Genomic DNA, 25,797 nt, shown 5'->3' with positions numbered 1-25,797 from the left:
CTATTTTCTGATGAGGTTATTGGGAAGTTTCCCTTGAAGGAATGATGAGATCATGGTTAGTGCTCGTTCTGGTTGGTAGCTTGGAACTGAATGCCCAGCTCCCCTTATAGTGATGAATGTCAGTCCTCCATTGTACACCTCTACATATCCTCCAATCTGCCATCATCATCACATGAAAGTTTCTTAACCTAGTTTTTTATATTTGGGTAAACTATGGGGTATGAAATGAACGACCATTTATATTTACCTCGGTGCCAGAATACCAGGCATTCCAATTGGTAGTGACCGTCAAGTGTAGTTGGTTTATAGCGAATCTAGTGGAGGTTACTGGAACGAGGGCATCTGTGTCGCCACTGCAAGTTCATTTAACATAATGCTATAAGTGCTAGCTTCGCAATTGGCAAGCTGAGTTTTTTTTTTTTTTTTTGTCTTCTCTATAATCTACAGCTTAATTTGGTTCATTTATGAAGAGGAAAATCTTAGGCGGATTTTCTTTTGGGCAGGAATTCTAGAGGGATCACTTACATTACATAGCAGAGCTCATGTAAAGTTGAGTGCTTACCTGTATATCCATGTCCTAATCCCATTTGATATGAGCCGCCTTAAGGTGGGTAAAACTGACAGTGGGGTATCACCCCATGCATAACCGCTGCAGGCAGTGGAAAGCAACATTTATTTGTTATATTTATGACATATTTAGTTTAAGAAAGATGTCTTGCATTTGCAGTCTAGTGATAAGATTTAGATCATGTGCAATAAAATTGTCCTATAAAACCCTGTCCAAGGCAACATGATCGGTCTGTCTGAGCAAGTAAGATTTGGACACGTCTTATATGAACTGCACTGCAATAAGGCAATATTTTTGTTGCACTGTTGCCTGGTCTAAAAATGTGTCTAAACACAAGAGTGACGCGTACCTGCAAAAGGCCCATTTTGTAGGTTTTGCGTGAAGAGCTCTTTGCACCTCGGGAAGATTTAGATAAGCAGCGACATAGTGGTCGGAGCAGGGGTCAAAACCGTTGACCTATGGTGTAAGATAAAAATCATGGTGATATGATGCAGAATTAAGCAAAAAAAAAAAAAAAAAAATCTTCAAATTGGGCTGTCAACAAACTACACAATAAATTAAATCAAAGATTATTGCGACCAAATTAATTACAAAATAGTATTAAAAGAAGAGCGTCAAAGTCAAACTCGAATGTATACTGTCCTGTATATGAAATAATGTTGCTTGTTAATTATTTCTTGTATTCTATTCTCATGAGATTTGAAATTATTTGTGTGATCGATGCATGCATGAAGACTTACAGAAGCAGTTTGGGGAGAGTTTGGTGGTGATAAACTGCATGACGGAGCATATATGTCGTTATAACTATCAATCAATCCGATCTCTGCGGTTCCCAAACGTTGTTACACATGGGTGAACTCCAACCGGAATCGAAGTCACAATTCTCGCGAATTCCTGCAATGGTTTTGTCGGAGTTCAAAGCATGTGACCAGTAATACTCATATCTGCCCCTTCTGCCTGTAATATCATCTATCCAAGGATTCCCAATCTGCAACACAAGCCTTAATTATAAGTACATACGGAAATATTGGAATATTCAGGTTATAAGAGTCAGAGGGAGTGTTAAAATACGAAGGAGAGAATACTTGACATGCAAAGAAACTCACTCAGTGCGATGCCTTTCAGGTTGATTCTTGTTTGATTTCTGTTATTCTTTGAGACAATTGTATGAGCGAGTTGAGGAACGTAATGACCAGCATAGTTTTCACCAGCTATAAAGAGTTGGCGGTTTTCATATTGAGGGAATCTCTGAAGCCAGTTTACAAGGAAAGTATAAGAGTCCTTCGCTGCGCTTTTGTCCCCGGCATTGTATTCGTATGAGTTTTTTGAATATGAAAACCCAACTCCGGCCGGGGATTCCAAGAAGATAACATTTGCCACTGCATGATGCCGGCGTTAATTAGTTTCAAATCCTATAAATGAAGGAGAAAAAACATTTGAGATGAGCTAATAATTACCATTATTCCATGCATACTTATTTCGGTGAAGTGTTTTTCCATCACTATTGACTCTGAAAGGTCCCAGTTCCTCCATGGCTCCATATCCGAGAGAAGAGCATCCCGGGCCTGTGCATTACATCCCAGTATCATTATTTTCTTAACCTAAAGACAAAATGGCAACAATGGTGGAGATTTAATTAATTATATTAATTACCTCCATTTAGCCATAAGACGAGAGGTTTGGTGGTAGAATTCTGTGGCGCTTCCACGAAGTAATAGAACAGTTTTTCTCCCAGCTATGGGGTCCACCGTAACATAGCCTGCATACCGATCAAAATCTACTCCGGCTGGCTGTCCCGGCAGGGCGCCGATCTTGTCAGCTTCCATCAACCCAGCATGGCGTCCAGTATACACCGACGCCTCATCCAATAAATTCCATAATTCCGGTTGAAAAAGATTTCGGGATCGATGTCCAAGAATGAATCAACTTGTTGAGGTTGTCGCTCTGGCTACCGTTGCAAGAGACGGGAAAAAAACCCAAATGGTGGAAAGAGAGGAGGAACAGCAATAACCTTACCAGAAACGAAAGCTTCATCTTCTCTCTTTGTTGCTGCTTGCAAAATGACTAGCTTGCGGGTGTGTGTCAGGGACAAGGGCTTTCGATGTTTTATATAGGCCAAGTGAATAACTGTGGCTTTGGATGAAAAAAACCACCGCATAAAAAAGGGACCTTCGGGCGGTTGCTGTTACAGGTGATTGGAAAAAACCACTGGAAATGTCACGGATTTCCATGACCAAAACCAGTACCACCCTTTAAAAAGGAATTGCCGGCGGTTGAAAAGGCCAGTGTTGCAGTAAAACTGAATTTAATGGAACACCTTATATTTATTTATTTTTCTTCTTTGGGCTAATTACCTGGATTGATCAGGCCTCAGGGGTTTTCGATGACCAAGTTTTACATCATGCACTTTGTTCATAAATCTCCAATAATATTGCTACAGAGCCACCTGGGTTAAACTTATTTTTTGGGAGATTTACCTTATGAGTTATGACAGTGCCTCCTTGATATATATATATATATATATATGTTACTGATTACAAACGCTTATGCTAAGAGTGTTTCTGAACTAGCTTGTCTGAGCTTGGAGGAAATGGGTCTTGTATATATATGTTACTGATTATGAACTCTTTTGCTTCTTTCATGTGACTTTTCTAACATGCCTAATTAAGTATTAAACACAATTTCTATCATAAGGTCCCACTAGTGGGTGGGTGAACTTCAAAAAAAATTAAAAAAATAAAATAAAAAAATCATAAGGTTGCATTTTGTCGTACATATCATTACCATTCTAACCCTAAACAAGCACAAGTCCACAATCAAGAACCTTAAAATTTGAAATTTAGGGCTTACTTTCATATACTAATTTAATTTTCCAAACGAAAATTAAGTGAAAAACGCAATTTGCAACATAGTAGTAGTGCAAAGTAATTTATTTACTTATTTATTTTTATCTTAAATGCAACTTAAACTCACTATGTTCTTCTCTCATAGTTGTTGCTTCTTCTTCGTGTGATTTTCAATTTAGGTCTTTAATTTTTTTTTTTCTTTTTTTCTTCTAGTTTATACCCTAGTGTGTACCTAATCACACTAGGGGATTTTCTTGAGCTATTGAACCACCGCTTTAAATGATAAAAAAATAAAAAAAATTTATGCCATGGCCACTTTTTATTTTTCTAAGCTTATGTTTTGGGACCCTGCCCATAATACTTTATGGCTCCATCCCTGGTACAAAGTGTCTAGATGTGTCTAAGCCTAAGCCTAATGACATTGGCTTTATTTATAGGCAAAAAAAGTCTTCTCTTAAAGAAATTAGGATTCATAATAGAAAAAAATAGGACTCAAATCCTAGGAGGATACCCAATCTTACCAAAAAAGGTATTAGGACTTTTAATCCTACAACGACTAGGATTCCAATAGAGGAGGCTGCACAATTTTTTTTTTTGAGACATGATAGTGTCACATCAACTAATATTTTTAGGGCACTTGCACGGCCGATTCACTATTTTCCTAAGATTAATATGTGGTGTTTGTCTTCTACATCCGTTTTGCATATGCTAGATGATGAAAAAAAATAATAATAATAAAATTAACATTTAGTATTGTATAACTCATATTTAGTTGAGTCCAAGTGTGAGTTGATTTGCATTTTCCCCATAAATGAAGTGCTCTTCTGATGGAAATGTAGGATTCTGGAGATGCAATTGGGCCGCCAATTAGGGCTTACCCTGCATCATCGTAGGATGTGGGTGGTGTTAGGAGATTTAGGACTATTTTTCATTCTAAAGCCCAACCAGAACGATTGTTTCTTTGAGTGGATTTAATTATTTTGGATACCACTTAGTTTCAGCAATCATCACGAAGGCGGGGATAGCTCAGTTGGGAGAGCGTCAGACTGAAGATCTGAAGGTCGCGTGTTCGATCCACGCTCACCGCATTATTTGTATCTCTTTTTTCTACCCTTCATATATATGCTATATTTTTATTTTTTAGAATGTTCCTTTGTCTATCATTCAAACTGGATTTAACTTTTAATTATTCGAACCCCCCCACCCCACCACTGTTTTACGGCACGATAAAGAAATTATCCTTTTATCTCATACGCGGCACTGTCAATCAAGCATTGGATCGATCTTTGTAAAAAACCAAAATTCAAGAACTCATAAACTGCATCACATCGACAAAGCAAAATAAAACTGAGTTGTATAGCATTACTCATGAGAGTTGAATGTGAATGTGAATGTGGGGTTTGGATCTTCTCATCCGGGCAGACAACCAGAAAAAGAAAGTGGGGTCTGGAGAGGAGAGCTACGACCAAGGGAAAATGTTGGGAGAAGTACGTTGAGCAACAAGATACGGGACCATTTTTTTCCTTTTGAAAGCTGGCAAAACCCAACTACAACTACAAGCCGACAGCAACAGTTCTATGCACAATTGTTTTTCCCATGGTTGTGTCTTATTACCTGTCTTTACTTGGGGCAAATTTGGACTCTTCTTTCCCTGTAATCCTTGAGAAGCAAATGATTTTGGTAGATCTGATAGTCTTTCAGAAGCAACTCATCTCGATCTGGTAGATCTGTAAGAGCGGGTAGGTGATCCAAAACTTCGGTTGTTAATGAAATATTTTAATTAAACTGAGATAATTTGACGAAGTTAGACTTCAAACTCATTACGTTTAGCTATGATATTTCTACATTATTTGAAAAAGGTTTGCTTTTTGATTGAACCATTGAGTAAGTTGTACATAGGCCTAGGGGGGAAAAGATCTACTTTCACATCAAAAAGCATTATGATTAAACTTCATTATTCAATAATGGAGATTTGTGGGTGTGTTTCACAAGTGATCCTACGGGCTACAGTGAACCCAAAACATAAACAGCCGACAAATAATTAACATCACGAACTTGGGTCCCCAAGAGTAGTACTCCAAGACACAGTGGCCGGCTTTTTTTTTTCACCTTGGCGTGTATTAGAGAGACTTTTCAGGATGCAGTTGCTTTCCCCCTTTTATCAGGACCTCACCAAATTTCCAATGTTTCCAATTTCTATTTTGGCCTGACGCCCACATAAAGTGAGCTAGGCTCCAGAAAACCATGGGCACGCTCACCAAGCCAACTTCCAGAAAGGGGATGGGTAGAACTTTTAATGATCGGCGATGTCTACATAGCTCATTTTATCAATACTGACTCGATAGTAATTTATTTTTTTTTGCTGCTCAACTCACTTATCAGTATTCAATATTGTTTAACACTACGGCCATGCATATTTGTTCGATTCAATAGTCGGAGTGAAACCTGTCTTTTATACCAAATGATACAAATATTCAGCATTATAGGCTTCTACTTTAGATTAGGGTTAACCAACTTTTTGAAGTTTTCCTTCATTAGATGATTTACTTGCCTTTTCCTGAGACAGTCTTCTTGTAATAAGTGCTGCAGAAACAAACGATTGTTAGCAGCTTTTCAGTGATAATAAAAAGTGGGTGGTGTTTCTTCAAGCTCTATATATATCTTGGTGTTGGGTATACATCACCTTTACCATGTTTTAATGTAAATTGCATGATCATTTGTATTGCAGGAATTTCCTACCACTTTTTTTACCATCAGACAAGAGTAGCATGTTAATTAGCATGTTGATGCTATATATCTACATCTATTTTCCTTCTTTTATCATATTATTTCACTTGTACATCACATTCATTATTTTACTTTTCACAACTATTAATGAAAGGGAATGTCAAAGTACAATTATTAGCTGCTAGTGTGATTAGAACAGAGTGATTATTATTGGAGCTAGGTTCAAAAATAATTGTGAATGTTTGCAATTTTACTTTCGGTGGCTCCGAATCTCCAATCGATACGAATCATAAGATATGATGTTTGTCAAGGCAGAACTAGATATTTAAGTGTTGAAAATGTTTTTTTTTTTTAAAAAAAAAAATTAAAGGGGTAAACAATTAATTTTAAAGGGAATATTTGAATTAAAGAAAAAAAAAACATGAAATTTTAAAATTCTCCTATATATACCTAGTTCTGCCCCTAATGATTGTCCAATAAGAATCTCCATATTTTCATTTTTGTTTTCTGTTTTTGTCTATTCTCAAGACATTAATAATTTAAAACACAAAATATCCTTCAAAATTAAAAAATTATAAATAAATAATAAAAATAAAAATAAAAAACACTTCCCAAATCCATTTTCTAAATTCTGATCAGATATATAAATCTGGCTACCAATTTGTTTGCTTTTTTTTGCTGCTTAATTAATTAGGACATTTACATCAAATTGCTGGAGCTTAGCAATCATTTATTTTATCTACTCCTAACAAAAGCATCCCAACATAGTAACATACGTGGTACAATGGAAATCAAAAAGGAAGAAAAAGGAAGGAGAAAGAAGAAAAGAAAGAGGACAAGCGTTGGTAAGCTTTAGCCTTTAGCGAACTTTAGCGAAAGAGGTTCAATTATTTTAGTGGCATGCCATCAAGTTCATAAGTCCCCACACTTGAAAAGCTTTCCCCACAATGAAAAGCTCTCATGTCTTTTATTTCTTTTTCTTTTCCTTTTTTTACTCGAACTGTAGATTTTCTCTATAAATTTGCATAAAATCTTATAACACGTGCCACTCATATGGACTATCACGTTAGTTTGTAAGACACTAATAAGTTTTTTTTTTTCTTTTTCTTTAAACCTTTAATTAGATCATAAAGTTATTGATCTTAAAATACTTCAAAAGGAAATAAAAATGGTGTACTTTACAGAAGACGTGGATGAGTAGTCAGTAGATGTCTTTGTGCAAGAAGGAAGTTGTGGGGTATATTGTCCTTAAGGAATCTGGTGCGCCATGCATGGGCACCACCTTTGGCTTTGGTGACATCGAAAGTCCTATACCGATCCAAGAACAGGTTTGATCTCAGCCCCAGATGATGGGTTTCTATCTAGGGGTCAAACACTCATGCCTCATGACCCATTAATGATTCGATTAGTTTCTCCATAGATGCAATACTTCGTCAAATTTTGGGGCTGAGCATGGACCTACAATAAGACAATATTAATTTGTTTCACATTCCATAATAAATTTCTATATTTTTTTTTTACGCTAATCCTATAGCTAATAATTTTTTACACAATTCGTGAACATGACATGTTTAATTAAAATGGTTGAATTATGATTTACTTATATAATCGTATATTCAGTCCTACGACATTTAGGACTGACAATTTTTAACATGACCTGCAAAGTTGACATGAACCAAACACGAAATTAGCAGATTAAGATTGACGGGTTTGATTCATTTAATTAAATATGTTAAATTATGGTTAACATATTTAATATTATACTCATACGTGCATACCCCATATATGGGAGCCAGGCTTCCTTTCTCTCGGTCTCAGTCTCACTCTTTTGTGATTATTTTGGTGCAGACATATCTCTTTCTGGGTAACTGATCAGCAAAAGCTAAATTATATGACTTTCAACTGATTGGACTGGGAAAAGAAGAAAAGGCTAGCTTTCGCAATCAGTATAGATGTATGTTGGTAGGGACGAGTGCCTTGTTCTGTAATGAAAAGGCTGATGCATGGAGGAAGGAAGGCCATGCATCCAGAGGAAGGAAGATAACTTTTCTCCAATTCCATAACTATCATTAGGTTACCAATTAATTCACATTAATGTCACTGCGTTCTGATTAATATTGATTAAGAACTTTGTCTCTTCCAGTAATTAGTAGTCTGTGGATGAAATTAGATTTTGCATTAAGATGGGTGATTGATGATCATTGATTACTGATGATGTCCCTTTCCTTATATAATCATTATAATTTTATTATAAGTTTCTTATAAATAATTAGCACGATAATTCATTTGATATTTATCAGATTAATCATTAAATAATTAAATTTACTTGTTAAATTTTACTGCCAAATGGGACTCCTGTTTGTTTCTTCGCTGCATGATTAGTGTGCATAAGTCAATCCCAAGTGATTTATGCTACATAAATCATACGTCCACAACTTCATCAACATTTATGCTACATCAATTTCAAATACAAAATATTCATAAAATATTTAAAACTATTTTTATATTTATGTTACGTCGACAACATTTTTCAACTAAAAAACAAAAAGTACGCTCAAAGAACATTATCATGCGAACCACAATTTGCTTAACGAATCAAACAAGTCATTATTACTTATCTACCGATCGACCTTCAATTCCCTTTTTCATTCATACATAGAAAAGTTCAACAATCTCATCAGAATTGTTGAATATAAATTTAGATAACAAAGAAAGAAGTCTTTGTCACATCATAATCTTTACGGCTAGCTTCTCATTGTAATCTTATAGAATAGTTAGATAAAAAGCTCACCATAATTGCCATCAAATTAGCTGATTTTGGTTGTCTCACTTTCACATCAAATAAGCTGTGATTAAAACACGTGTCCCTTGTGTTATGTTACAAAACAGTGTTAATCTCAATGAGTCCAATTTTAATCAAAATTAGACTTAAGCCAAACACAAAATATCACTTTTGTTTGACAATTATTGGCTGAATTAATAACTTAAATATCACAATTAATCTAATTTACTAATAATTAAAATACAGAGATAATCTCAAGTAGTAGGAAAGTCACTATCGATCCATCACCTCATGGGGCCGTGGGTGGCACGTCCATTGTCTTCATACCCACAAATTTGCAATAAACTCATTATCAGCTCGTCACCACCCATCATGATAGCTTGCCGTTTCAACACCCATTCCATGTGTTTCACTGTTTCTGCCTGCTCCTTTTCAAAGATCATATTACATAGTAAAATATTTAAATAAATAAATAAAAAGTATATTTTATATATAATATATGCTGCATCTTGTTTTTTAATGGAAGGATATGGGACTGAGAAGTGGGGGGAAGACGAAAGCTTCAAGAGAACGCCAGACAATGCACGCGATGTGGGGTTTTAAATATCCAGATTCCATGCTTAAAACCTTTAACTTTGGCCTTTAAGAAATGTTAATTTCTTCTATGCAGTGAATGCATTAATGGCCGTTCAGAAAACACGAGCCCTTTGATTGAGCTAGAGTTTGTCAAGATGAGAAGATAGCTTGCTATTAAATCTATCCTAAGAAATGATTCACTAGTGGTTTTCTATTAAGGAAAATGCTTAACGAGCGTTTGGATCATATTTCGCTCGGGTTTTTTTTTTTTTTTTTTTTTTTTTTTCGTTTTTTGTTAACATGTCTGCACAAAAGAAAAAAGATTCGAACTAATAACCTCCGCTTCATGAGTCGTAGTTCCCAGCCGATTGACATACTCATGAATATAGTTCATTTTGGTCCCATTTTAACATATTGGCTAACCAAAAGCTGGATGAGAATGTTCATTTTGGTCCCATTATAAATTGGTGTGGCAGTCTATGCAGCGGTGAATTTGTAAAAATCTTATAACAAATTTGTATGCTCTTTAAAAACACTCAATTTTTTTTTTCGTAAGTAATATCACTCCATTCTTGATAGCATTAAGCTTTATTTATTTCCATAATCAAAAAAATTTTAGTTGGCAAACATGTGACTTGGGCAGCTTTTGCCAGCACATAATCTATATATTAAATCCACATCATACTGTCCTTCCAAAATCGCAAGCCAAAGGCGTAACGAAACCCTTCCAGTTTTGGATTTACTGATAAATCTAGTAGCTTTAGCTTAGGAGTCAACCTCATCGTACAATATAGTATAAATTATATACAGGTCCATGAAGTTTATGCTAATTCAGTCCATTAAACTGGAGAATAAACCGGAGTAGTGCTAGATAACCAAATAAATGAATTTAAAAAAAAAAAAAAAAATCTAAATTGAAGTGGTAAGAGTTTTTAAATTAAAAAAAAAAATGCAATTCTCTCTTCCTTGTCTGCGATTCACGGTCTGCCACGTCAGTTTAAAAATTTTCTTGAATTTATTTGTTTGACTCCCTATCACTTCTCATCAGACTTGCATATGTTTAAAATACATAAAATTTATTTGCATTCTTTTAAAAAAAATATATGTAAATATAAATTTACAGAAAAAAATTTATTATTATTTTAATTTACTTCCTACTTCCTAGTACATCCCAAAGCTAAAGATATAAAGGGGAGGAGGGTGGTGTTGAGGATTGAAAAGAGAAGGCGCACGTTGATTCATGATGATGACGCGGCAATAGTGCGTGAGCGTTGAGTTGGGTACGGCACTCCATTGCGCTTAGCTGCACACACTTGCTGCACTTGCCCTTTTGCCAAAGCCAACCAATTTACCTTTCACGGAGCCACCTGACACGCGCGTTCTCTCTCTCTCTCTCTCTCTCTCTCTCTCCCCTGTTGTTCTTGAAATAACGAAGCGGTCGAAGATATATAGAGCCATAGACCCAGTTCGTCCCACCCCATATGTAGACGTACACACGGACAATTCCCACTGTTTCCCACGTTCCAAGGCCGTCTAGCTTGAAAGCTTGGCCATTTGTTATCCGGGTATTCTTCGCAGTAATCGAGGAATGCAGGGATCGGGGTGATCGGCGTGCCATTTAGTACTACTTCTTTGAATGGCATTGAAGTTTCTTGGTTTTGTGATGGGAATGGATTCTTTGGTAAAGTTCTGATCTCCATAATCCATATTGCAGCAATTCAAGACGTGGGTATACCGTATCTCTCTCATTAATGTTGTTGTTTATGATATTATAGTTTAAAGGTGTTGAATTGGGTTTGGTGATTGGCCTGCAGATTTGACAGAATTTGATGATGAATACTAAAGTCAGGACTACGTTTCAGTCAATGAAAGCTCCTATGAAGCATGAAAAAGTAATCAGACTAAACATCCTTAATCGTTCATAGTCTGAACACTCTCAACAGTGAACTGGCTACCTTTGGTGTTCTTAAATTTTACATTTTAGTGGGTGTTTTTTGAAAAACGGTTTCCACTGTAGAACATATATAGTGGTAACTTTTCTCACCTGATAATATGGCTTCGGTTTTAATGAGGAGCCTCTTGTCTCTTGAAACTCAAAGCTCCCAGAAATTTCGCAAAAAGTGGAAATCTTGTATGAGAATCCGAGAAGGGTGTTTCTTAAAGTAATTCTGGTCTTTCTTTATCATAATAATTGTACAATTGGGCTATTGAATTCCCTGCCCTCACAGCATTTGCCATTTGCCAATGAAAATAGACTTTTTCCTTGTTTGTGAGACTCCTATTTATCCACCAGGAGACAAAAAAGTTGGCTTCTTTGATCGGGGTCCTAGATTTATATGATTTCTACATACGCTCTCTTTGTTTTCTTTTTATAATTGCTTTATGCATACAATTCGCTCTGCCTGTTGCATTCTTTTCCCGTGGAAGCTGATTCTTGCATATGTTTTCTAAAAGGAGAAGCCGGATATGCAGGGGAGCAAGGTAAATGATGCTGCAAAAACGACCACGAGTCAACGAGCGTCCGGAAAAGAAAGAAAAATTGCTTTGCAGCAAGATGTATGCAATTTCTCATAGACCCACTTTTTTGTTTTTTGTGTTTGTTTGTTTGGATTTCATTTCTTTTTCTCTGTTGTTGATAATTCTGTTTGACATTTTGACTTGCAGGTTGAAAAGCTCAAGAAGAAGCTTAGGCACGAAGAGAATGTTCACAGAGCTTTGGAGAGGGCTTTCACCAGACCTTTGGGAGCTCTACCTCGTCTTCCCCCCTATCTCCCTCGTCATGTTAGTAATTCACTACCTTTGGACACCCTATTTCATTTCTATTTAATTTGACACGGATTTCCGTCTTTATCTTCATTAACAAAGAGTTCAATGCAAGTGAACTAGTTCACTCTAGCTTATAGCAATCATATTTCAAGAAATTAGTGAGAAAGATGAATGAACTGAATCCATAGATTTGAAGGTAGAGAACAGAGAAAGCAATACAATTTTTACATGATATTCAATGGTTTGTCCAAGCATTTTTCATATATTTCAAGAAGAAATTCTATTCTTTGATGTCGGATTTTGACTTTTCTAGACACTGGAGCTTCTTGCCGAGGTGGCTGTTTTGGAAGAGGAAGTGGTTCGGCTTGAAGAACAAGTTGTGCATTTTAGACAGGACCTGTATCAGGAAGCTGTCTACATTTCATCCTCGAAAAGAAGCATAGAGAATTCAGCTGATTCACACGCCCTATACCCGGTTAAGAATCACAAACCAGAGAGATGCAAGTTTTCTGCTCAAAATGAGGGCGACTCTACAGTTTCCACAATGGGGCATAGAGCAACTCTTTCTTGTAAGTTTTCGGATCAAATCAATATAAAAAAGCTACATTCATCAAGTACATTCATCGTGTCTGAAAATGGGTTTTGAAACCTTGTCCTCTTCTTTCATTCCCAGATGATGAGCGGGGAAAAGAGTACCAATCATGTACTAATTTGAAAAAGAACCAAAAACGATCCTCAATCCACAAACCCCATACAATTAAAACTCCAGTTAAGAGACCTCTCATAAGCCATAGATCAGCAGAGAAGCGTTTAGATCCTCAGAACTTACAGGTACCTTCTAATATGACTAATTTCACTTTCTTTTTTCTGAATATGAGTAGTCGATTATATTCAATTAAATGAATATGAGTTTTCAAATGTCCAGGTAGTGTGCAAAGTAAAAGATCAAGCAAGGCCAGAAGCAACAACTCCTGATGAAAGACTATCAGGAGATGACGACCCAAACAGAATTTCTGAAAGTATTTTGAAGTGCTTATCAAGCATTCTCCTCAGAATGAGTTCGATGAAGAATCGAAATAGTGCAGAAATTTTACCCTCCTTCTCGACATTAGTAACTCCGAAAAGCGGTGAAGAAACAAATTATTGGGACCCTTATGGTATTTGTTCAGAATTTGGAAGGAGAGATATTGGTCCATATAAGAAATTATGTCAAGTTGAAGCTGCCTCAATCAATCCAAACCGACCAGCAACTTCTTTGTTTCTAGTTCGTAAATTAAAGTAAGTTCTCTGTTTTAGAAAATCGGGATAGTTTCTTACTGTATTCATGGTATATATACATATTTACTAGAACTCATATAAATTTATTTGACTTCTCAGACTCCTCCTTGGGAAACTTGCCTCTGTGGACTTACAGAGCCTCACCCATCAGGAGAAGCTTGCGTTCTGGATTAACATTTACAATTCCTGCATGATGAATGTATGTGAAACCTTTCCATCGACATGAGTTTCAATATTTCAACTGTTATGTTGAGAGTATAGATCAAGGTTCAAATGAAATTTATTACCTGATTTTGTTTTCTGTTTTGCTTAAATTAGAGATAGTTTATGCTCTATACTTGCAACTTTTATGAACCCTTGTTAACTGCAAAGGAAATAACCACTCACTATACTATACTGCTTCAGGCATTCCTAGAACAAGGCATACCGGAGAGTCCTGAGATGGTTGTTGCTTTGATGCAGAAGGTATACAATCCAGGAACTCCTCTTGAGTCGAACAGTATTTACATTCAAAGCTTGAAGGCCTCTATTCAAAATTTTATTTAGCTTCTAACATTACATAGATAGAGGCAACTATTCATGCACTTCCATTTTTTATTACTCAGGCAACAATAAATGTGGGGGGGCACTTGCTAAATGCAATAACTATCGAACATTTCATTCTGAGATTGCCTTACCACTCAAAATATGTGAGTAATGTCCATTGCATGTTTTTCCACAAAACTTATCCAGCTTGAAGATAAAAGTTCTTTCATCAAATTTCTAACTTTTAGTCCCTCCAGACATTTGCAAAGGGTGCAAAAAATGATGAGAAGACAGCGAGAAGCATATTTGGCTTAGAGTTTTCTGAACCGTTGGTGACATTTGCACTATCTTGTGGAAGCTGGTCCTCCCCTGCTGTAAGTTTGTTTGTTCGTAGAGTAGTTAGCTTTTCTTCAATTATCATCAATCGTATAAGTCCCACATCCATCATGAGAGAATTAATGAAGCTCTTCAGTGGTCCCAAGTCCAATGCAACGTTATATTTAGTTGCACAGCTTTTCTGGACAGCTTAAAGTGCTGCAAATTTTAATTTTCCTTAATATAAATACAAATGAGAATTAATAACTAACTCAAGACTCTCTAAGCGCCAACGGTTACTATTTGCTTAGAGGTTCGGTGCAGCAATGCCATCACTGATCTATGAACTCTTCCATATGAAGGTGAGAGTGTACACAGCATCTCAGGTTGAGAACGAACTGGAAGTGGCTAAAAGAGAGTACTTGCAGGCAGCAGTTGGAATTTCAACTACCAAGTTTGCTATCCCAAAACTGCTGGATTGGTATTTACCTGACTTTGCAAAGGACTTGGACTCATTGCTTGATTGGATCTGCCTTCAGTTACCAAGTGAACTGGCAAAAGAAGCAATTAAGTGCCTTGAGAGAGGCAAAAAGGAACCTCTTTCACAGTTTCTCCTAGTTATGCCATATGAGTTTAGTTTTAGGTACCTTTTATACTCTTAAAACTTTTTCTTCAATTAGTTTTTGTCACTTGGGTTACAATTTTTTTGTACACAGTTATAGAATGCATAAGAAAGCTAGATGTATATGGCCACCTTGTAAGTAGTTATGAGATAATGTTCTCTTCCACTGAGGGGGTTTCTGTGTTCTGCTTGTAATTTTGGTTTGTGAAGAGTTAGTTCAAACTTTTTGACACTTCCTGTCTGTGTGAAGTCTAGTTATGTGGGGCCAATTTCCTCCCAACAATGAAAACCACAACAAAAAACTATGTAAAACTTGGCCATTACTCACCAAACAGAAGAAGTTCTATTCATGCATATCAACTAAAATTGCATGAAAAAAAAAGACCGGTTTTTTACAACAATATATATTTTTTTTTTGGCTTGAGTTTTTATATATTTACCACAAACTAGGTATCACAAAAGCTCTTAAATTATAAATTTCTGCAACAAACACTATAATTTGAAATTAATTTGCAGTATTTTGTATCGATAAATTTAGTGTCAAAATGGACAGAAATAGTGATCAGATGATAAGTGAACTTCAATCCATGTGGTTGATCAACACAACCTTGTTTGAGGTTTTGACAAATACTCTTTGGGGATTTAGAAAGTGACTAAACACTTAGAGGATTTAAAACAAAAAAAAATCATATCGATTGAAAGGTTGGCGAAATATATTAATATCCCACATCAGCACCAATTATGTTGTGACATGTGTCACTTACAGTAAAAAAAAATTTATATATATATTAAAAAATTAAATATAAAATATATATAAAACCAAGGGAGGACCACCTTGGGCCAAATGGGTCCCCAGAATTTAGGTTGAATAGCTGTACTTTCTTTCTTCTTTTTTTTTTTTTTGGTTTTATAAACGGCATATAAATTAAGATAGTATATCTCTACACAGAAGAAGCAGATACAACAAAATAGGAAGTGTGATTGAAAAGTTATTTAATTCCAGGTTTTACATCATAGCCAAGTTAGGTGAGACTATTTCTTCTGACCTCCTTAGATAGTATTCATTCTGATTACTTTCTACAAAATCGAAACATGTCCAACTACACTAACAACTGAAACACAGCGAATAATGGAAGCATCATTAAAGAACATTAAGTGTCAACAGTGACAGACCATTACTCTGTCTGGCATATCGATGGACATTAGTGCATTCCTTGTATAAATAACAAGGGAAAAGAGGATAAGACTTGCACATAAAGTTATAAACTCCAACGTTCAAGACAGCCATTGATGCTGAAATTCCCTACTCATTCTGCATGTTCTGACGATTGCCCTGTAGCTGTGGTCCTAAGATACCGGGGAAAGCCATTTGAATCAATGCTCAGCAGAGTTTGGTGCCATTTTTAGGTGAGTAATGCTAGGGCCGGCTCAATGTTTTATGGGCCTTAGGTGAACCTTTTAAATGGGCTTTTTTTTTTAATAGTTATATATTAATTAAATAATATTTATTTTAATATTATTATTATTATATTTAGAGTTCTAATTGTTATTAATCCTTACAAAAATAAACACAACAATAAAAAATTCTTTTTTTTTTTGATGAATCAATTCAAGAACTGCGCCAAATCTTTGCTAAGCACATGTTCCAAAAGTGAAACACACAAAAGCAAACTAAAAAAAAAAAAACCACCAAAAATATTATCAAGAACCCATACAAAATTATCAAAAATATATATATATATCCATACCGTGGTAGTAACTTCCTCACTTTATTCTTTGATACACCACTGTTTCAAACAAAACCCATCAAAAAATTTGTCAAAAACCAATACAAAACTCACTAGAAAAATCAAGTACATAAATAAACATTACAAAAAAAAAAATCAATTTTTATTTTATTTTATTTTTTATGAATCCTTACCTTTTTGATACACTTATTTCAAACAAAACCTACTAAAAAAATTGACAAAAACCCATACAAAACCCACAAGAAAAATCAAGCACACAAATAAACATTACAAAAAAAAAAATCAATTTTTATTTTTTATGAATCCTTACTTCATTGATACACCTGTTTCTCTCTTTCGCCCAGCCTCTCTCTCTCTTCATCTCTCTCCATCACATTCTATTTTGAGTGAAACTAAAGAAAGAGAAAAAAGAAGATAAGAGGCGAGGTTATCAACAGTGGAGAAGAAAAGAGAGAAAGCAAAATAAATAAAAGAAAGTGGGTGGTTAGGTAGGGTTAAAATGATATTTCAATATCAAATAATTTCGGATGCATAGGTAGATAGGTTCTTTTTAAGTATAAGGATATTTGTTTTTATGGGTTAATTGATCTTATTTTACCATGGGCTTATTATATTGGGGCCTTATTAAATTGAGACATTTTTTAAATTACTTATTTATCATGATTAGAGGTCTTAAGTTTTTATTGAAAAAAAAAAATTATTAAAAATATTTTTTGGGCAATTTTTTTTTTTTTTTGTTGGGCCTTATTAATCCGGAGGCCCTAGGCAAGCGCCTCACTCGCCTAGCGGTCTAGCCAGCCCTATAATGCTGCTTTCGTGTTTATCTATTACACTCATTTTATATTGGCTAACATGACATGCTGAAATGTTTTAAGTAGGGCTTTTTTGTTTTTTAAGTGGATTATAGGAAATGCTATTTAAAATATTTTACGTCAATCGATTTGAATTAACAATCCACATGATAAATAACATCCTATAAAAAGGAAAATTACAATTTATTGGTACCAATGCTACCATATTGGACAATAAGTACACACTACACACACATTTTATCATCTCTCACGTTTTGCTAATAACCTTTATGGGCACCGACAGACTTCTAGTAACCATTTTCTCTATTTTGTAGGGGCCTCATCGCCACTTCGGCCATCCAAAAGTATGCTTAAGCAAGAAAAAAAAAATTCTACCATAATTTAGAGAGAAAAAAAAAACTTTATTCCCATACATTAACACATTACATGTACTTTTGTACTGTTTCAAGCAAATTAGTAAAGTTCTGGTGGGTAATTTGTAATCTAAACTTTGTCCTTGGTGGAGGCCCTTGCTTTGGCGGTGTTTGAAATGGGGCTATCTAGCTACCAGCCCTACAAGAGTAACGAACAAAGCGCTCTCCAGGTAGGAGGGCCCAGTTACGAGGCCGAAATATGGGTGTCCTCTATCCAAAAACTTGTGTTACAGATATTTTTATTCTGTACAAAATGTAGATGATCAAATGAAAAGTTGTTAAGAGTTAGTTGCATTTGGATAGAAGTAGTTGAATGAGATTGATTTGGGTCAGAGTAGTTTTCTCCGATTCAGTTTATTATAGTCATATCCGTCCAAAATGCATGTGATTATTGATTTGGGGATAAAGTTTTCCTTCAAAAATTTATTAAATTCTTGTCCAAAATGCAAGAAAATTTTGTTTTTGATTTAGGGATCGGGAGTTGGATGGTAGGAGACGAGTTGAACCCTTGATAGAGATTCCATCAATTTTACTGTGAGGATGGATAGCAATTCGAACAGCAAATGTAAAAGAGTTAATATGAAGCTCATATGACCAATTTTAAACTGTCTACTCAAATAGGTCTCATAAAAAAACTCTCATAAGCCGGCCTTGTCTATGTCTAGTAGTGCGGCTAATGGCTATTGAACCCGGTTATCTTCAAGCTCTTGGGCAAGGACGTGACCAAAAATTTACATACATAAGATTTTTCCATGAATCACAGAGATTGTGTCGTCATTCAGACTTAATGGGCCTAATGGCCCAATCCGTCAAACCAATGGGAGCTTTAAATTGGAACCCTATTGTACCCTTACCGAGGATAAGCATGTCAATTACCAAACAAATAAATTATTTGAGAACCAAGCCATCATCTTTGGTCTTACGTGATAAAACAAATAAATAAATAAAATGCTCCTCTGAATTTTGCTGGTCATCATTCAGCCAGAATATCATTAACAATGTCTATTCTTATCCGAACAAGTATGTGGGTCAAGACTAGACCGGTTGTTTTGCAAGCGCCATGTCCTAAAAATTATTCAAGAAAAAATAATTTAGTAAACAATGATGGTAACAATTTTAGTTGTAATAATAGTGACCACGATGATGAAGATGAAGATGAAGATGTGAACATGTCATATATTTAATTTAAGAGTTAATAACTTTTTTGGTACTTGAGTTTTAATATTTTTATTTTTTTTCTTAGGTTTTAAAAAAGACAAATTTAGTACCTCAGATTTTAAAAAATATCAAATCACCATCTCCAGTTTGAAAAATTCTATGGGGGTAGCCGAAACACCCCGTGGGAGTGGCAATTTGACCTCTCAACCACCCCCAAGGCTGGTCTGGGGGTGTCAGACCCTTTTTGGCCCTTGGGGGTGTCAGACCGACCTTGGGGTGGCCTTAAGGTCAAACTGGGGATGACCTTTAAAATTTGAGGTACTAGTTTTGTCATGTTTTGAAACCTACAAGAGAAAATTAAAAAACATCAAAACTCATGTACTAAAAAAGTTATTAACCATTGAAGGTAAATTATAGAAATCGGGTTCGAACTTAAAACTGCTGTAAAAATCTGATCTAATGTATAAAATATTTAATTTAAATAAAAAGTAAATTATAAAAATAGAGTTAAAAGTTAGATATGTTAATCTGATACTATATTAAATGACGGAGATTTGGGTGCTTTCCAAAAATCAAAGAAAGAGACGCAAGCTGTCATGCAACTTGAGTTTTGTTTGCTAATCTGTCGGACTCCGATCGAGTACATTTTGTGACCAAAATAGCCTCATATAGCTGCCCCAACGAAACGTAGCCTTGAACTGTTGACAAATCAACTTGCATCGTGCTTAAACGGAAGTCTTAAAATCTAGAAGTAGGGAATAAGTCAATCGTGATTTTAAGCACATGGCTCTTGCGTGGAGGCAACTACAAAATTGTTTAGTCGGGGATTAATGTTAAGATATTACTCTATTGTAATTAACGATAATTATAAATTATTTTCATTAATCATTATTAATCTAATAATATGAGGTGTTCAAAATGATGAGAATCGTACATGCTTTGTCAACAAAAAATGTATGTATTTTTTTTTAAAAAAAATAATTATATTATTATCAATACTTCCTCAAAAAATCAGAGTGGATTGTTATGACAAAATCCCATCACAACTACAAAGAGGAATTTCTTCCATGACGACTTAACGACAACCTTAGTTAACCCATGTGCCGCTGTGTTTGCAACTCTACTAATATGATTAACATGCCAACTAGAAAAAGATGCAATAATCATCCAAATATCCTCTACTAGTTGTTCGAATAGGCTTCAGTTTCGACCTGTAGAATTCATAGCTTGAACCACTTGGAACGCTTTACCTTCCAGAATAATATTCAAAATGCCTATTTCTTTGCCGAAGCTTCAGCTGCAACCGTTCTAAAGTACCCATTTTTGATAAGCTTCTAGCTGTAACCACAAAACCCTCACGATATCCCAGCACAATTCATATGTCCATCCTCCCATTTATAGCATCAATTGCCACATCTCAATTTACCTTATAGATTTGCTTTGGAGGGGCTTTCAATATTTAAAAATGCATTATTTTAAACATACGTTAGTTTAATAAATTGAATTACAGAAAATTTCTTTAATTCAATTTAAAGAAAAAATTTGTTTATTTAATTGAATTGTAGAATTAACAAGCATCTGACAAAATAATCTTCTTGATCACTTAGTTTCTTAATCACCGTGCTCCAACTTTTTTTTTATTATTAAAGTATTATTTATGTGATTAAATTTATTTATTTTTCTAAAAATTTAAATTTAAAAAAAAAAATTAATCGCTTAATTAATATTTTAATAATATTTAATCTACTAAAGACAATGGATCTGAAGAGAGAAAAAGTCAGTAAGCTACAGGTGACCATCACGTTTCCCACGTCTTTCATAACCATCACATTCTAGAAATACTGCCATCTTTCTCTTGTGCTAGCTCAAATTCGCTTTGCTATGCCCTATGCTCCTAAACTAAAAACTATTATTTTGGTGAAAAATGGTTTTGTTGAGTTAGTTTAAAAATCCGTTTGATATGCATTTTGTAAGTATCTACATTTTCAAATTGTAGGTAAAAGGGTACGTTTTAAAAAACGCATGATTTTAAAAATTGAAACGCAATTTTACCAAAACACTTAACTACAATTTGAAAGAACTTGTAATTTAACATAGAAAATATGTAACCCTTAACTAATTAAAGGCATATACTTTTGATCAAATGCTGAATGATAAGGTGCACTTACTGTTCGTTGGTTTTGGGTGTGCAAATTATTTGAAGCTAAGCTATGGAGCTATCTATTAATTTATAAATTAACTTTAGAGTTAGCTACGAAGAATGCACCCTTTCACCTCTATATAAAGAGGACAAACCCTCTCTCAGTTCTCATTAATTATTCTTAACTATACTTTCCAATGATTGATGAATGAAAAACCCTTTTTGACAAACAGAACTTGCATGAAAGAGAACTAACATAATATTTGTAATTATTCAAATAAGGTGAAAGTGACACAGTTTTCATTTACATACTACACAAAATTTTTGTTTACATACCACATAATTATTCATTTACATACCACATAATATTTACATACTACACAAAATATCTTAGTACCCCTCACACAATTCTCAATCAATTCTTTTCAATAGCTCATTGATGGATACCCTTCTTTGACAAACAAAATTGGCATGAAGAGAGGTGATGAGTGGGGTTATCAGCACTGTTTATGGATAATATTCCTGTTTATCTCTCTTTCAAACAAATTTCGTTTGCCAAGAAAATCTAAATTCCAAATGTGGTGGCCATTGGCCAAGGAAAGGTGGTGATGACATGCATAACGACACAACCCTCTAACAATATTTGTATAATTGTCAAACATAATTAATTATATATCCTTCATAATTCCGGATCTACCTTCTACTTCATTGAAAACTTGTACGTTAGTGGGACCCCATAACCATTCTCATCACCAACATTATTTTTTTGGAGGGTAGTGCCAACAAAATTAGGGATGCCCCTATGGCCATGTGAGATAAGAATCAAAAAAGGTTGTCAATATATCACAAAAACCCAAAAAGGGACACCTAATTGCAAAAAGTATGAAAAGGCGGCTGTCTATTGATATTAAATAAGAGGGTATATGAGTCAAACGGTCAACAATCTCTGCCCCTTCCCCCCTCCTTCCTACCGGCCTAAATGAGCCTTTAAATACGCAGCTGCGAGACCCTCTTCAGTTTCAAAGCCGAACTCTCCCAAGGAGAAAGGGGCAAAAAAAAAAAAAAAACAGAGATGGAGGTGGTGATACCAGGGTCTACCATGGATTTCGACTTCAACAGTTCACGATCTTCTTCACCATTCTTGAGCACCCCAACATCGCCTAAACGTTTCGGTGAACGCTTCTTCAGTGCTCCCACGAGTCCTACACGTGTCTCCGAGTTCTACCGAGACTTCGACGAGTACTTGGTGATGAATGATCGCTATGAAAGAGAAGAGAGGGAAGAGAAAAGGGGGCCAGGTACACCCAAATCACCCAAGGGGAGGGCCACCAGGGTGGAGGATGATTTCGCGTTTGATGTTGGTGAGGATCAATTACAGAGGGATTCACTCTCAGCTGAAGAACTCTTTGATGGTGGCAAAATCCGTCGAAAACTGGATGCATACACAACCCCGAACAGCCCGCTTTTGTCTCCCAAATCAGCATCATCACGAGCGAAGAAGACAATTCTGGGTGCTCTTTCGCCTAGAAGAAACAAAGAGGAAGAGAAAACAGAGCAACAAAGAGGAAGAGAAAGAAACCCAGCCCTGTCATCTTCAAATTCAGGCCGCAGAGCCACAAGGTCACTCTCTCCTTACAGGGCTTTCGAGTCTGTATGGGAGGAAGAAGAAGAAGAAGAAAACACGCAGCAGAGCAGCAGACAGACGCCTGTGAATTCAAAGGCTACATTTTCATCTACTACTTCGTCTTTGTCGTCCTCTTCAAAGACTTCTAAGAAATGGAGTCTCAAGGACTTTTTGTTGTTCCGGAGCGCATCAGAAGGGCGAGCAACAGACAGAGATCCTTTCCAGAAGTACTCACCTTTGTACAAGAAAGAAGACAAGAACTGGAGCTTCCGATCCACCGAAAGCTCTCATCCGGTGAGAACAAGCTCGAGAAAGGGGCCAGTTTCGGCTCACGAGTTGCATTACACCAAGAACAAAGCGGTGTCAGAGGACTTGAAGAAGAAAACGTTCTTGCCATACAAACAGGGGATTCTGGGAAGACTGGCCTTCAATCCGGCCGTCCATGCACTGGCTAATGGCTTTGGGTCACTTGGTGGACGTTCATGAATCTAGACAGATTCTTGGGAAAATTCTCTATTTTTTTGTTGTAAAAACAGTTATTTGTTCCAACGAAGTACAGAACCTCGTGTATGAAAGCAAGAAGTTTGTGGTTCATATTAATTCAAGTGTGCAGAGAAAAAACATAGTGGATTCATGAAAATGTCAAGCTTACAAATGTTCTGTTTCATTACATCTTTAAGAGCATGATTGGATTGTCATTTCATTAGGTATTGTAACAGAGGTAACAATTCTCTGTTTCTTCTAATAGTACGAAATTTTTGGAATATCAAGAAAGTAATTATTGGAATTTGGAGACATACGTGATTCAATGTTCAGCGTAACTGAAAGCATATCCTAGTGTTTGGCTCTTATCAAAAGTCATCAAATATTTCTTATATTTTCATATACTCTAAAGAGCTGCCAGCAATAAAAGTTGCGAAAGAAGATGGTAATTGAGAATAGGAGGCTTACAATGGTAGGATTGAGATCTAGTGCAATTGTCGGTCCCATTTTACTTTCAATTTGGGTAGAAAATTGTGAGCACCCTTTTGGGGTCCATGTGCCTGGACAGGTATTCGGACACCTAAAAACTTGCTAAGGCAACTATAGATGCTCTATATGCCATTTTCTTTCCAATGTTTTTTTTTTTTTTAAAAAAAAAAAAAACCACAAAAACACACCCACATTAGAAACCCTATATTTAACCTACACCAAGGGGTATCTACAGTGTTTTCCACCCATTGGAAAACACTGTAAATACCACTTGGTGTAGGTTAAAATATAGGACTTTTAATGTGGGTGTATTTTTGTGCATTGAAAAACATTATAGATATCCAATGCTTTATTAAATTATAAACAAATCATTATCTCTCTCTCTCCTCTCTCCTTCACACATCCCAATAATTCTCTATCTTCTCGACTTCTCTCATTCTCTTTGTCCGGCATTGGAATGGTTGCAATGATAAAAAAATAATAATATTTAATTCATATAGAGAAAAAGAAGAAGGAGAAAAAAAATAATAAAGATAAGAGTAAAAAATAATATTTAATTGATATAGGGAAAAATAAGGAAATTTATTGTGAAATGTTTTTTTTATAGGGAATCAAAAAATAGTTTAATTTCCTAAATTTAGGAAAAATGATTGAGAAACTGCTGCTAATGCTCTAAGAAGACCTCTCATAATATCTCAATAGGAGGTGTGCAAGAGCAACGAAAAATGATTTACACATATAAGAAGAGTAAACCATTTTACGTCTCATAAAAGTTATTTTTCACATTTTTTGATTGGCTAATATTTTATGAAAAAAAAAAAACAAAAAACAAATTTTTTTTTAAAAAAAATATTTTATGGTAAAACAAACGGAAGATTAGTCAATGCATGGCGATCACCTCACCCATCACGTACTGCTATCACTTTGTTAATGACAAAATTGGACTTACCTACGGAACGGGTGATGTAATTGTCTAGAAAAATAAAATAAATGATGCTATTATAAAATATTATGCAAATGGGTGGAAAAGGAGTTCTATAAATGCTGTATCTTATGGACTTTTACGTGCTCAGGCTGCTTCAAACCATCTAGAATGCCATAGAAGTCCTAACATGAAACACTATAATAGATATTATTTATTATTATTATTATTATTATTATTATACAGCCCATAATAAAAAAAGATTAACTATTATACCATTTGAATCTTTTAATAGGGCGTGTCTTTAGAATAAAAGCAGTCGGTCGAGAAAAGACATTGTCAAACTTCTAGAATAGGGAAGGCTATATCTGCAAAGCCCAGTTGCATGAAGAATGCTACACCACTAACCCCAAGCTAATCTAAATAGATAATTACCCTAAAGCTCAACCAAAAAGATTGGAATATTAAACAGTATTAAAACTCTATATCTATGGTTTTTTTTTCCCCAAAAAAAAATAAAGATCAATTGATATGGATCTATAAATGGATCTTCCCATCCGACACCCCAATTTTTTTATTTTTTATTTTTATTTTTTTAATTCTGCTTTTTATTTTTTAAAATTTTATTGAGGGTAGATTTGTAATTTAAGTTAAATTTGCCATGTGTAACATACTATTGGTACATGATGTGTTGAACGCGAGTATGCGTCATAGACTTAGTAGTCTAACATGGCACGCCTTCAATTAATTAGACAGCAAATTGACAAAAATATCTATTTGAAACTGGGATAAAACCTAAGGACCTAACCGTCGAAATTGAAAACTTAAATTGACATCCAACTAATTTCGATTTTTCTCATATATATATATATATAATTTCTATTCCACGTACCTAAAATATCCTAGAAAATGCCTTGCTGTATCAGAATTGTAATTATAGCAATTTGACTCTAAGCTGTCCTTTCTTTCTAGTAGCATGTAATTTACTGAAAGCAATTTAACA

General features: G+C 35.1%; 3 protein-coding genes and 1 non-coding gene across 7 annotated transcripts; 3 read left to right on the top strand and 1 right to left on the bottom strand.

Annotated features, from left to right (window-relative positions):
• Positions 1-2,602, bottom strand: LOC132183922 (serine carboxypeptidase 1-like). The gene is given in 11 exon segments (XM_088518606.1): positions 1-156; positions 248-353; positions 563-649; positions 918-1,024; positions 1,309-1,403; positions 1,406-1,569; positions 1,671-1,947; positions 2,026-2,133; positions 2,222-2,294; positions 2,296-2,481; positions 2,483-2,602. Coding segments are annotated over 11 exon segments (1,479 nt in total).
• A 1,827-nt stretch (positions 2,603-4,429) lies between these two features.
• TRNAF-GAA (transfer RNA phenylalanine (anticodon GAA)) lies at positions 4,430-4,502 on the top strand. The gene has a single exon. It is a non-coding gene; the product is annotated as a tRNA-Phe (tRNA).
• A 6,658-nt stretch (positions 4,503-11,160) lies between these two features.
• Positions 11,161-15,237, top strand: LOC132184185 (transcription factor, putative (Protein of unknown function, DUF547)). Of its 4 annotated transcripts, none has more exons than XM_088518163.1 (12): positions 11,162-11,224; positions 11,314-11,391; positions 11,960-12,055; positions 12,164-12,280; positions 12,579-12,834; positions 12,939-13,096; positions 13,191-13,543; positions 13,643-13,742; positions 13,949-14,008; positions 14,149-14,232; positions 14,326-14,442; positions 14,746-15,237. In XM_088518163.1, the coding sequence occupies exons 2-12, from the start codon at positions 11,329-11,331 to the stop codon at positions 15,043-15,045; spliced, it is 1,704 nt and encodes a 567-aa protein (XP_088374289.1). In that variant the 5' UTR covers positions 11,162-11,224; positions 11,314-11,328; the 3' UTR covers positions 15,046-15,237. The 4 variants fall into 4 exon arrangements, with proteins under 4 accessions (XP_059453701.2, XP_088374289.1, XP_059453700.2 ...); XM_059597717.2 differs by having other exon boundaries at positions 11,957-12,055; XM_059597715.2 differs by having other exon boundaries at positions 11,163-11,224; positions 11,954-12,055.
• Positions 15,238-22,312: 7,075 nt separating this feature from the next.
• Positions 22,313-23,567, top strand: LOC132183923 (uncharacterized). The gene has a single exon (XM_059597394.2). It carries the CDS (start codon positions 22,349-22,351, stop codon positions 23,384-23,386), a length of 1,038 nt encoding a protein of 345 aa, XP_059453377.2. The 5' UTR covers positions 22,313-22,348; the 3' UTR covers positions 23,387-23,567.
• Positions 23,568-25,797: the final 2,230 nt, after the last annotated feature.

The sequence above is a fragment of the Corylus avellana genome, chromosome 7 (assembly GCF_965113065.1).
Source record: "Corylus avellana chromosome 7, dhCorAvel1.hap1.2, whole genome shotgun sequence".
NCBI lineage: Eukaryota > Viridiplantae > Streptophyta > Magnoliopsida > Fagales > Betulaceae > Corylus > Corylus avellana.
Note: the sequence above shows the minus strand (reverse complement) of the source record. Positions and strands in the feature narration are given on the sequence as shown.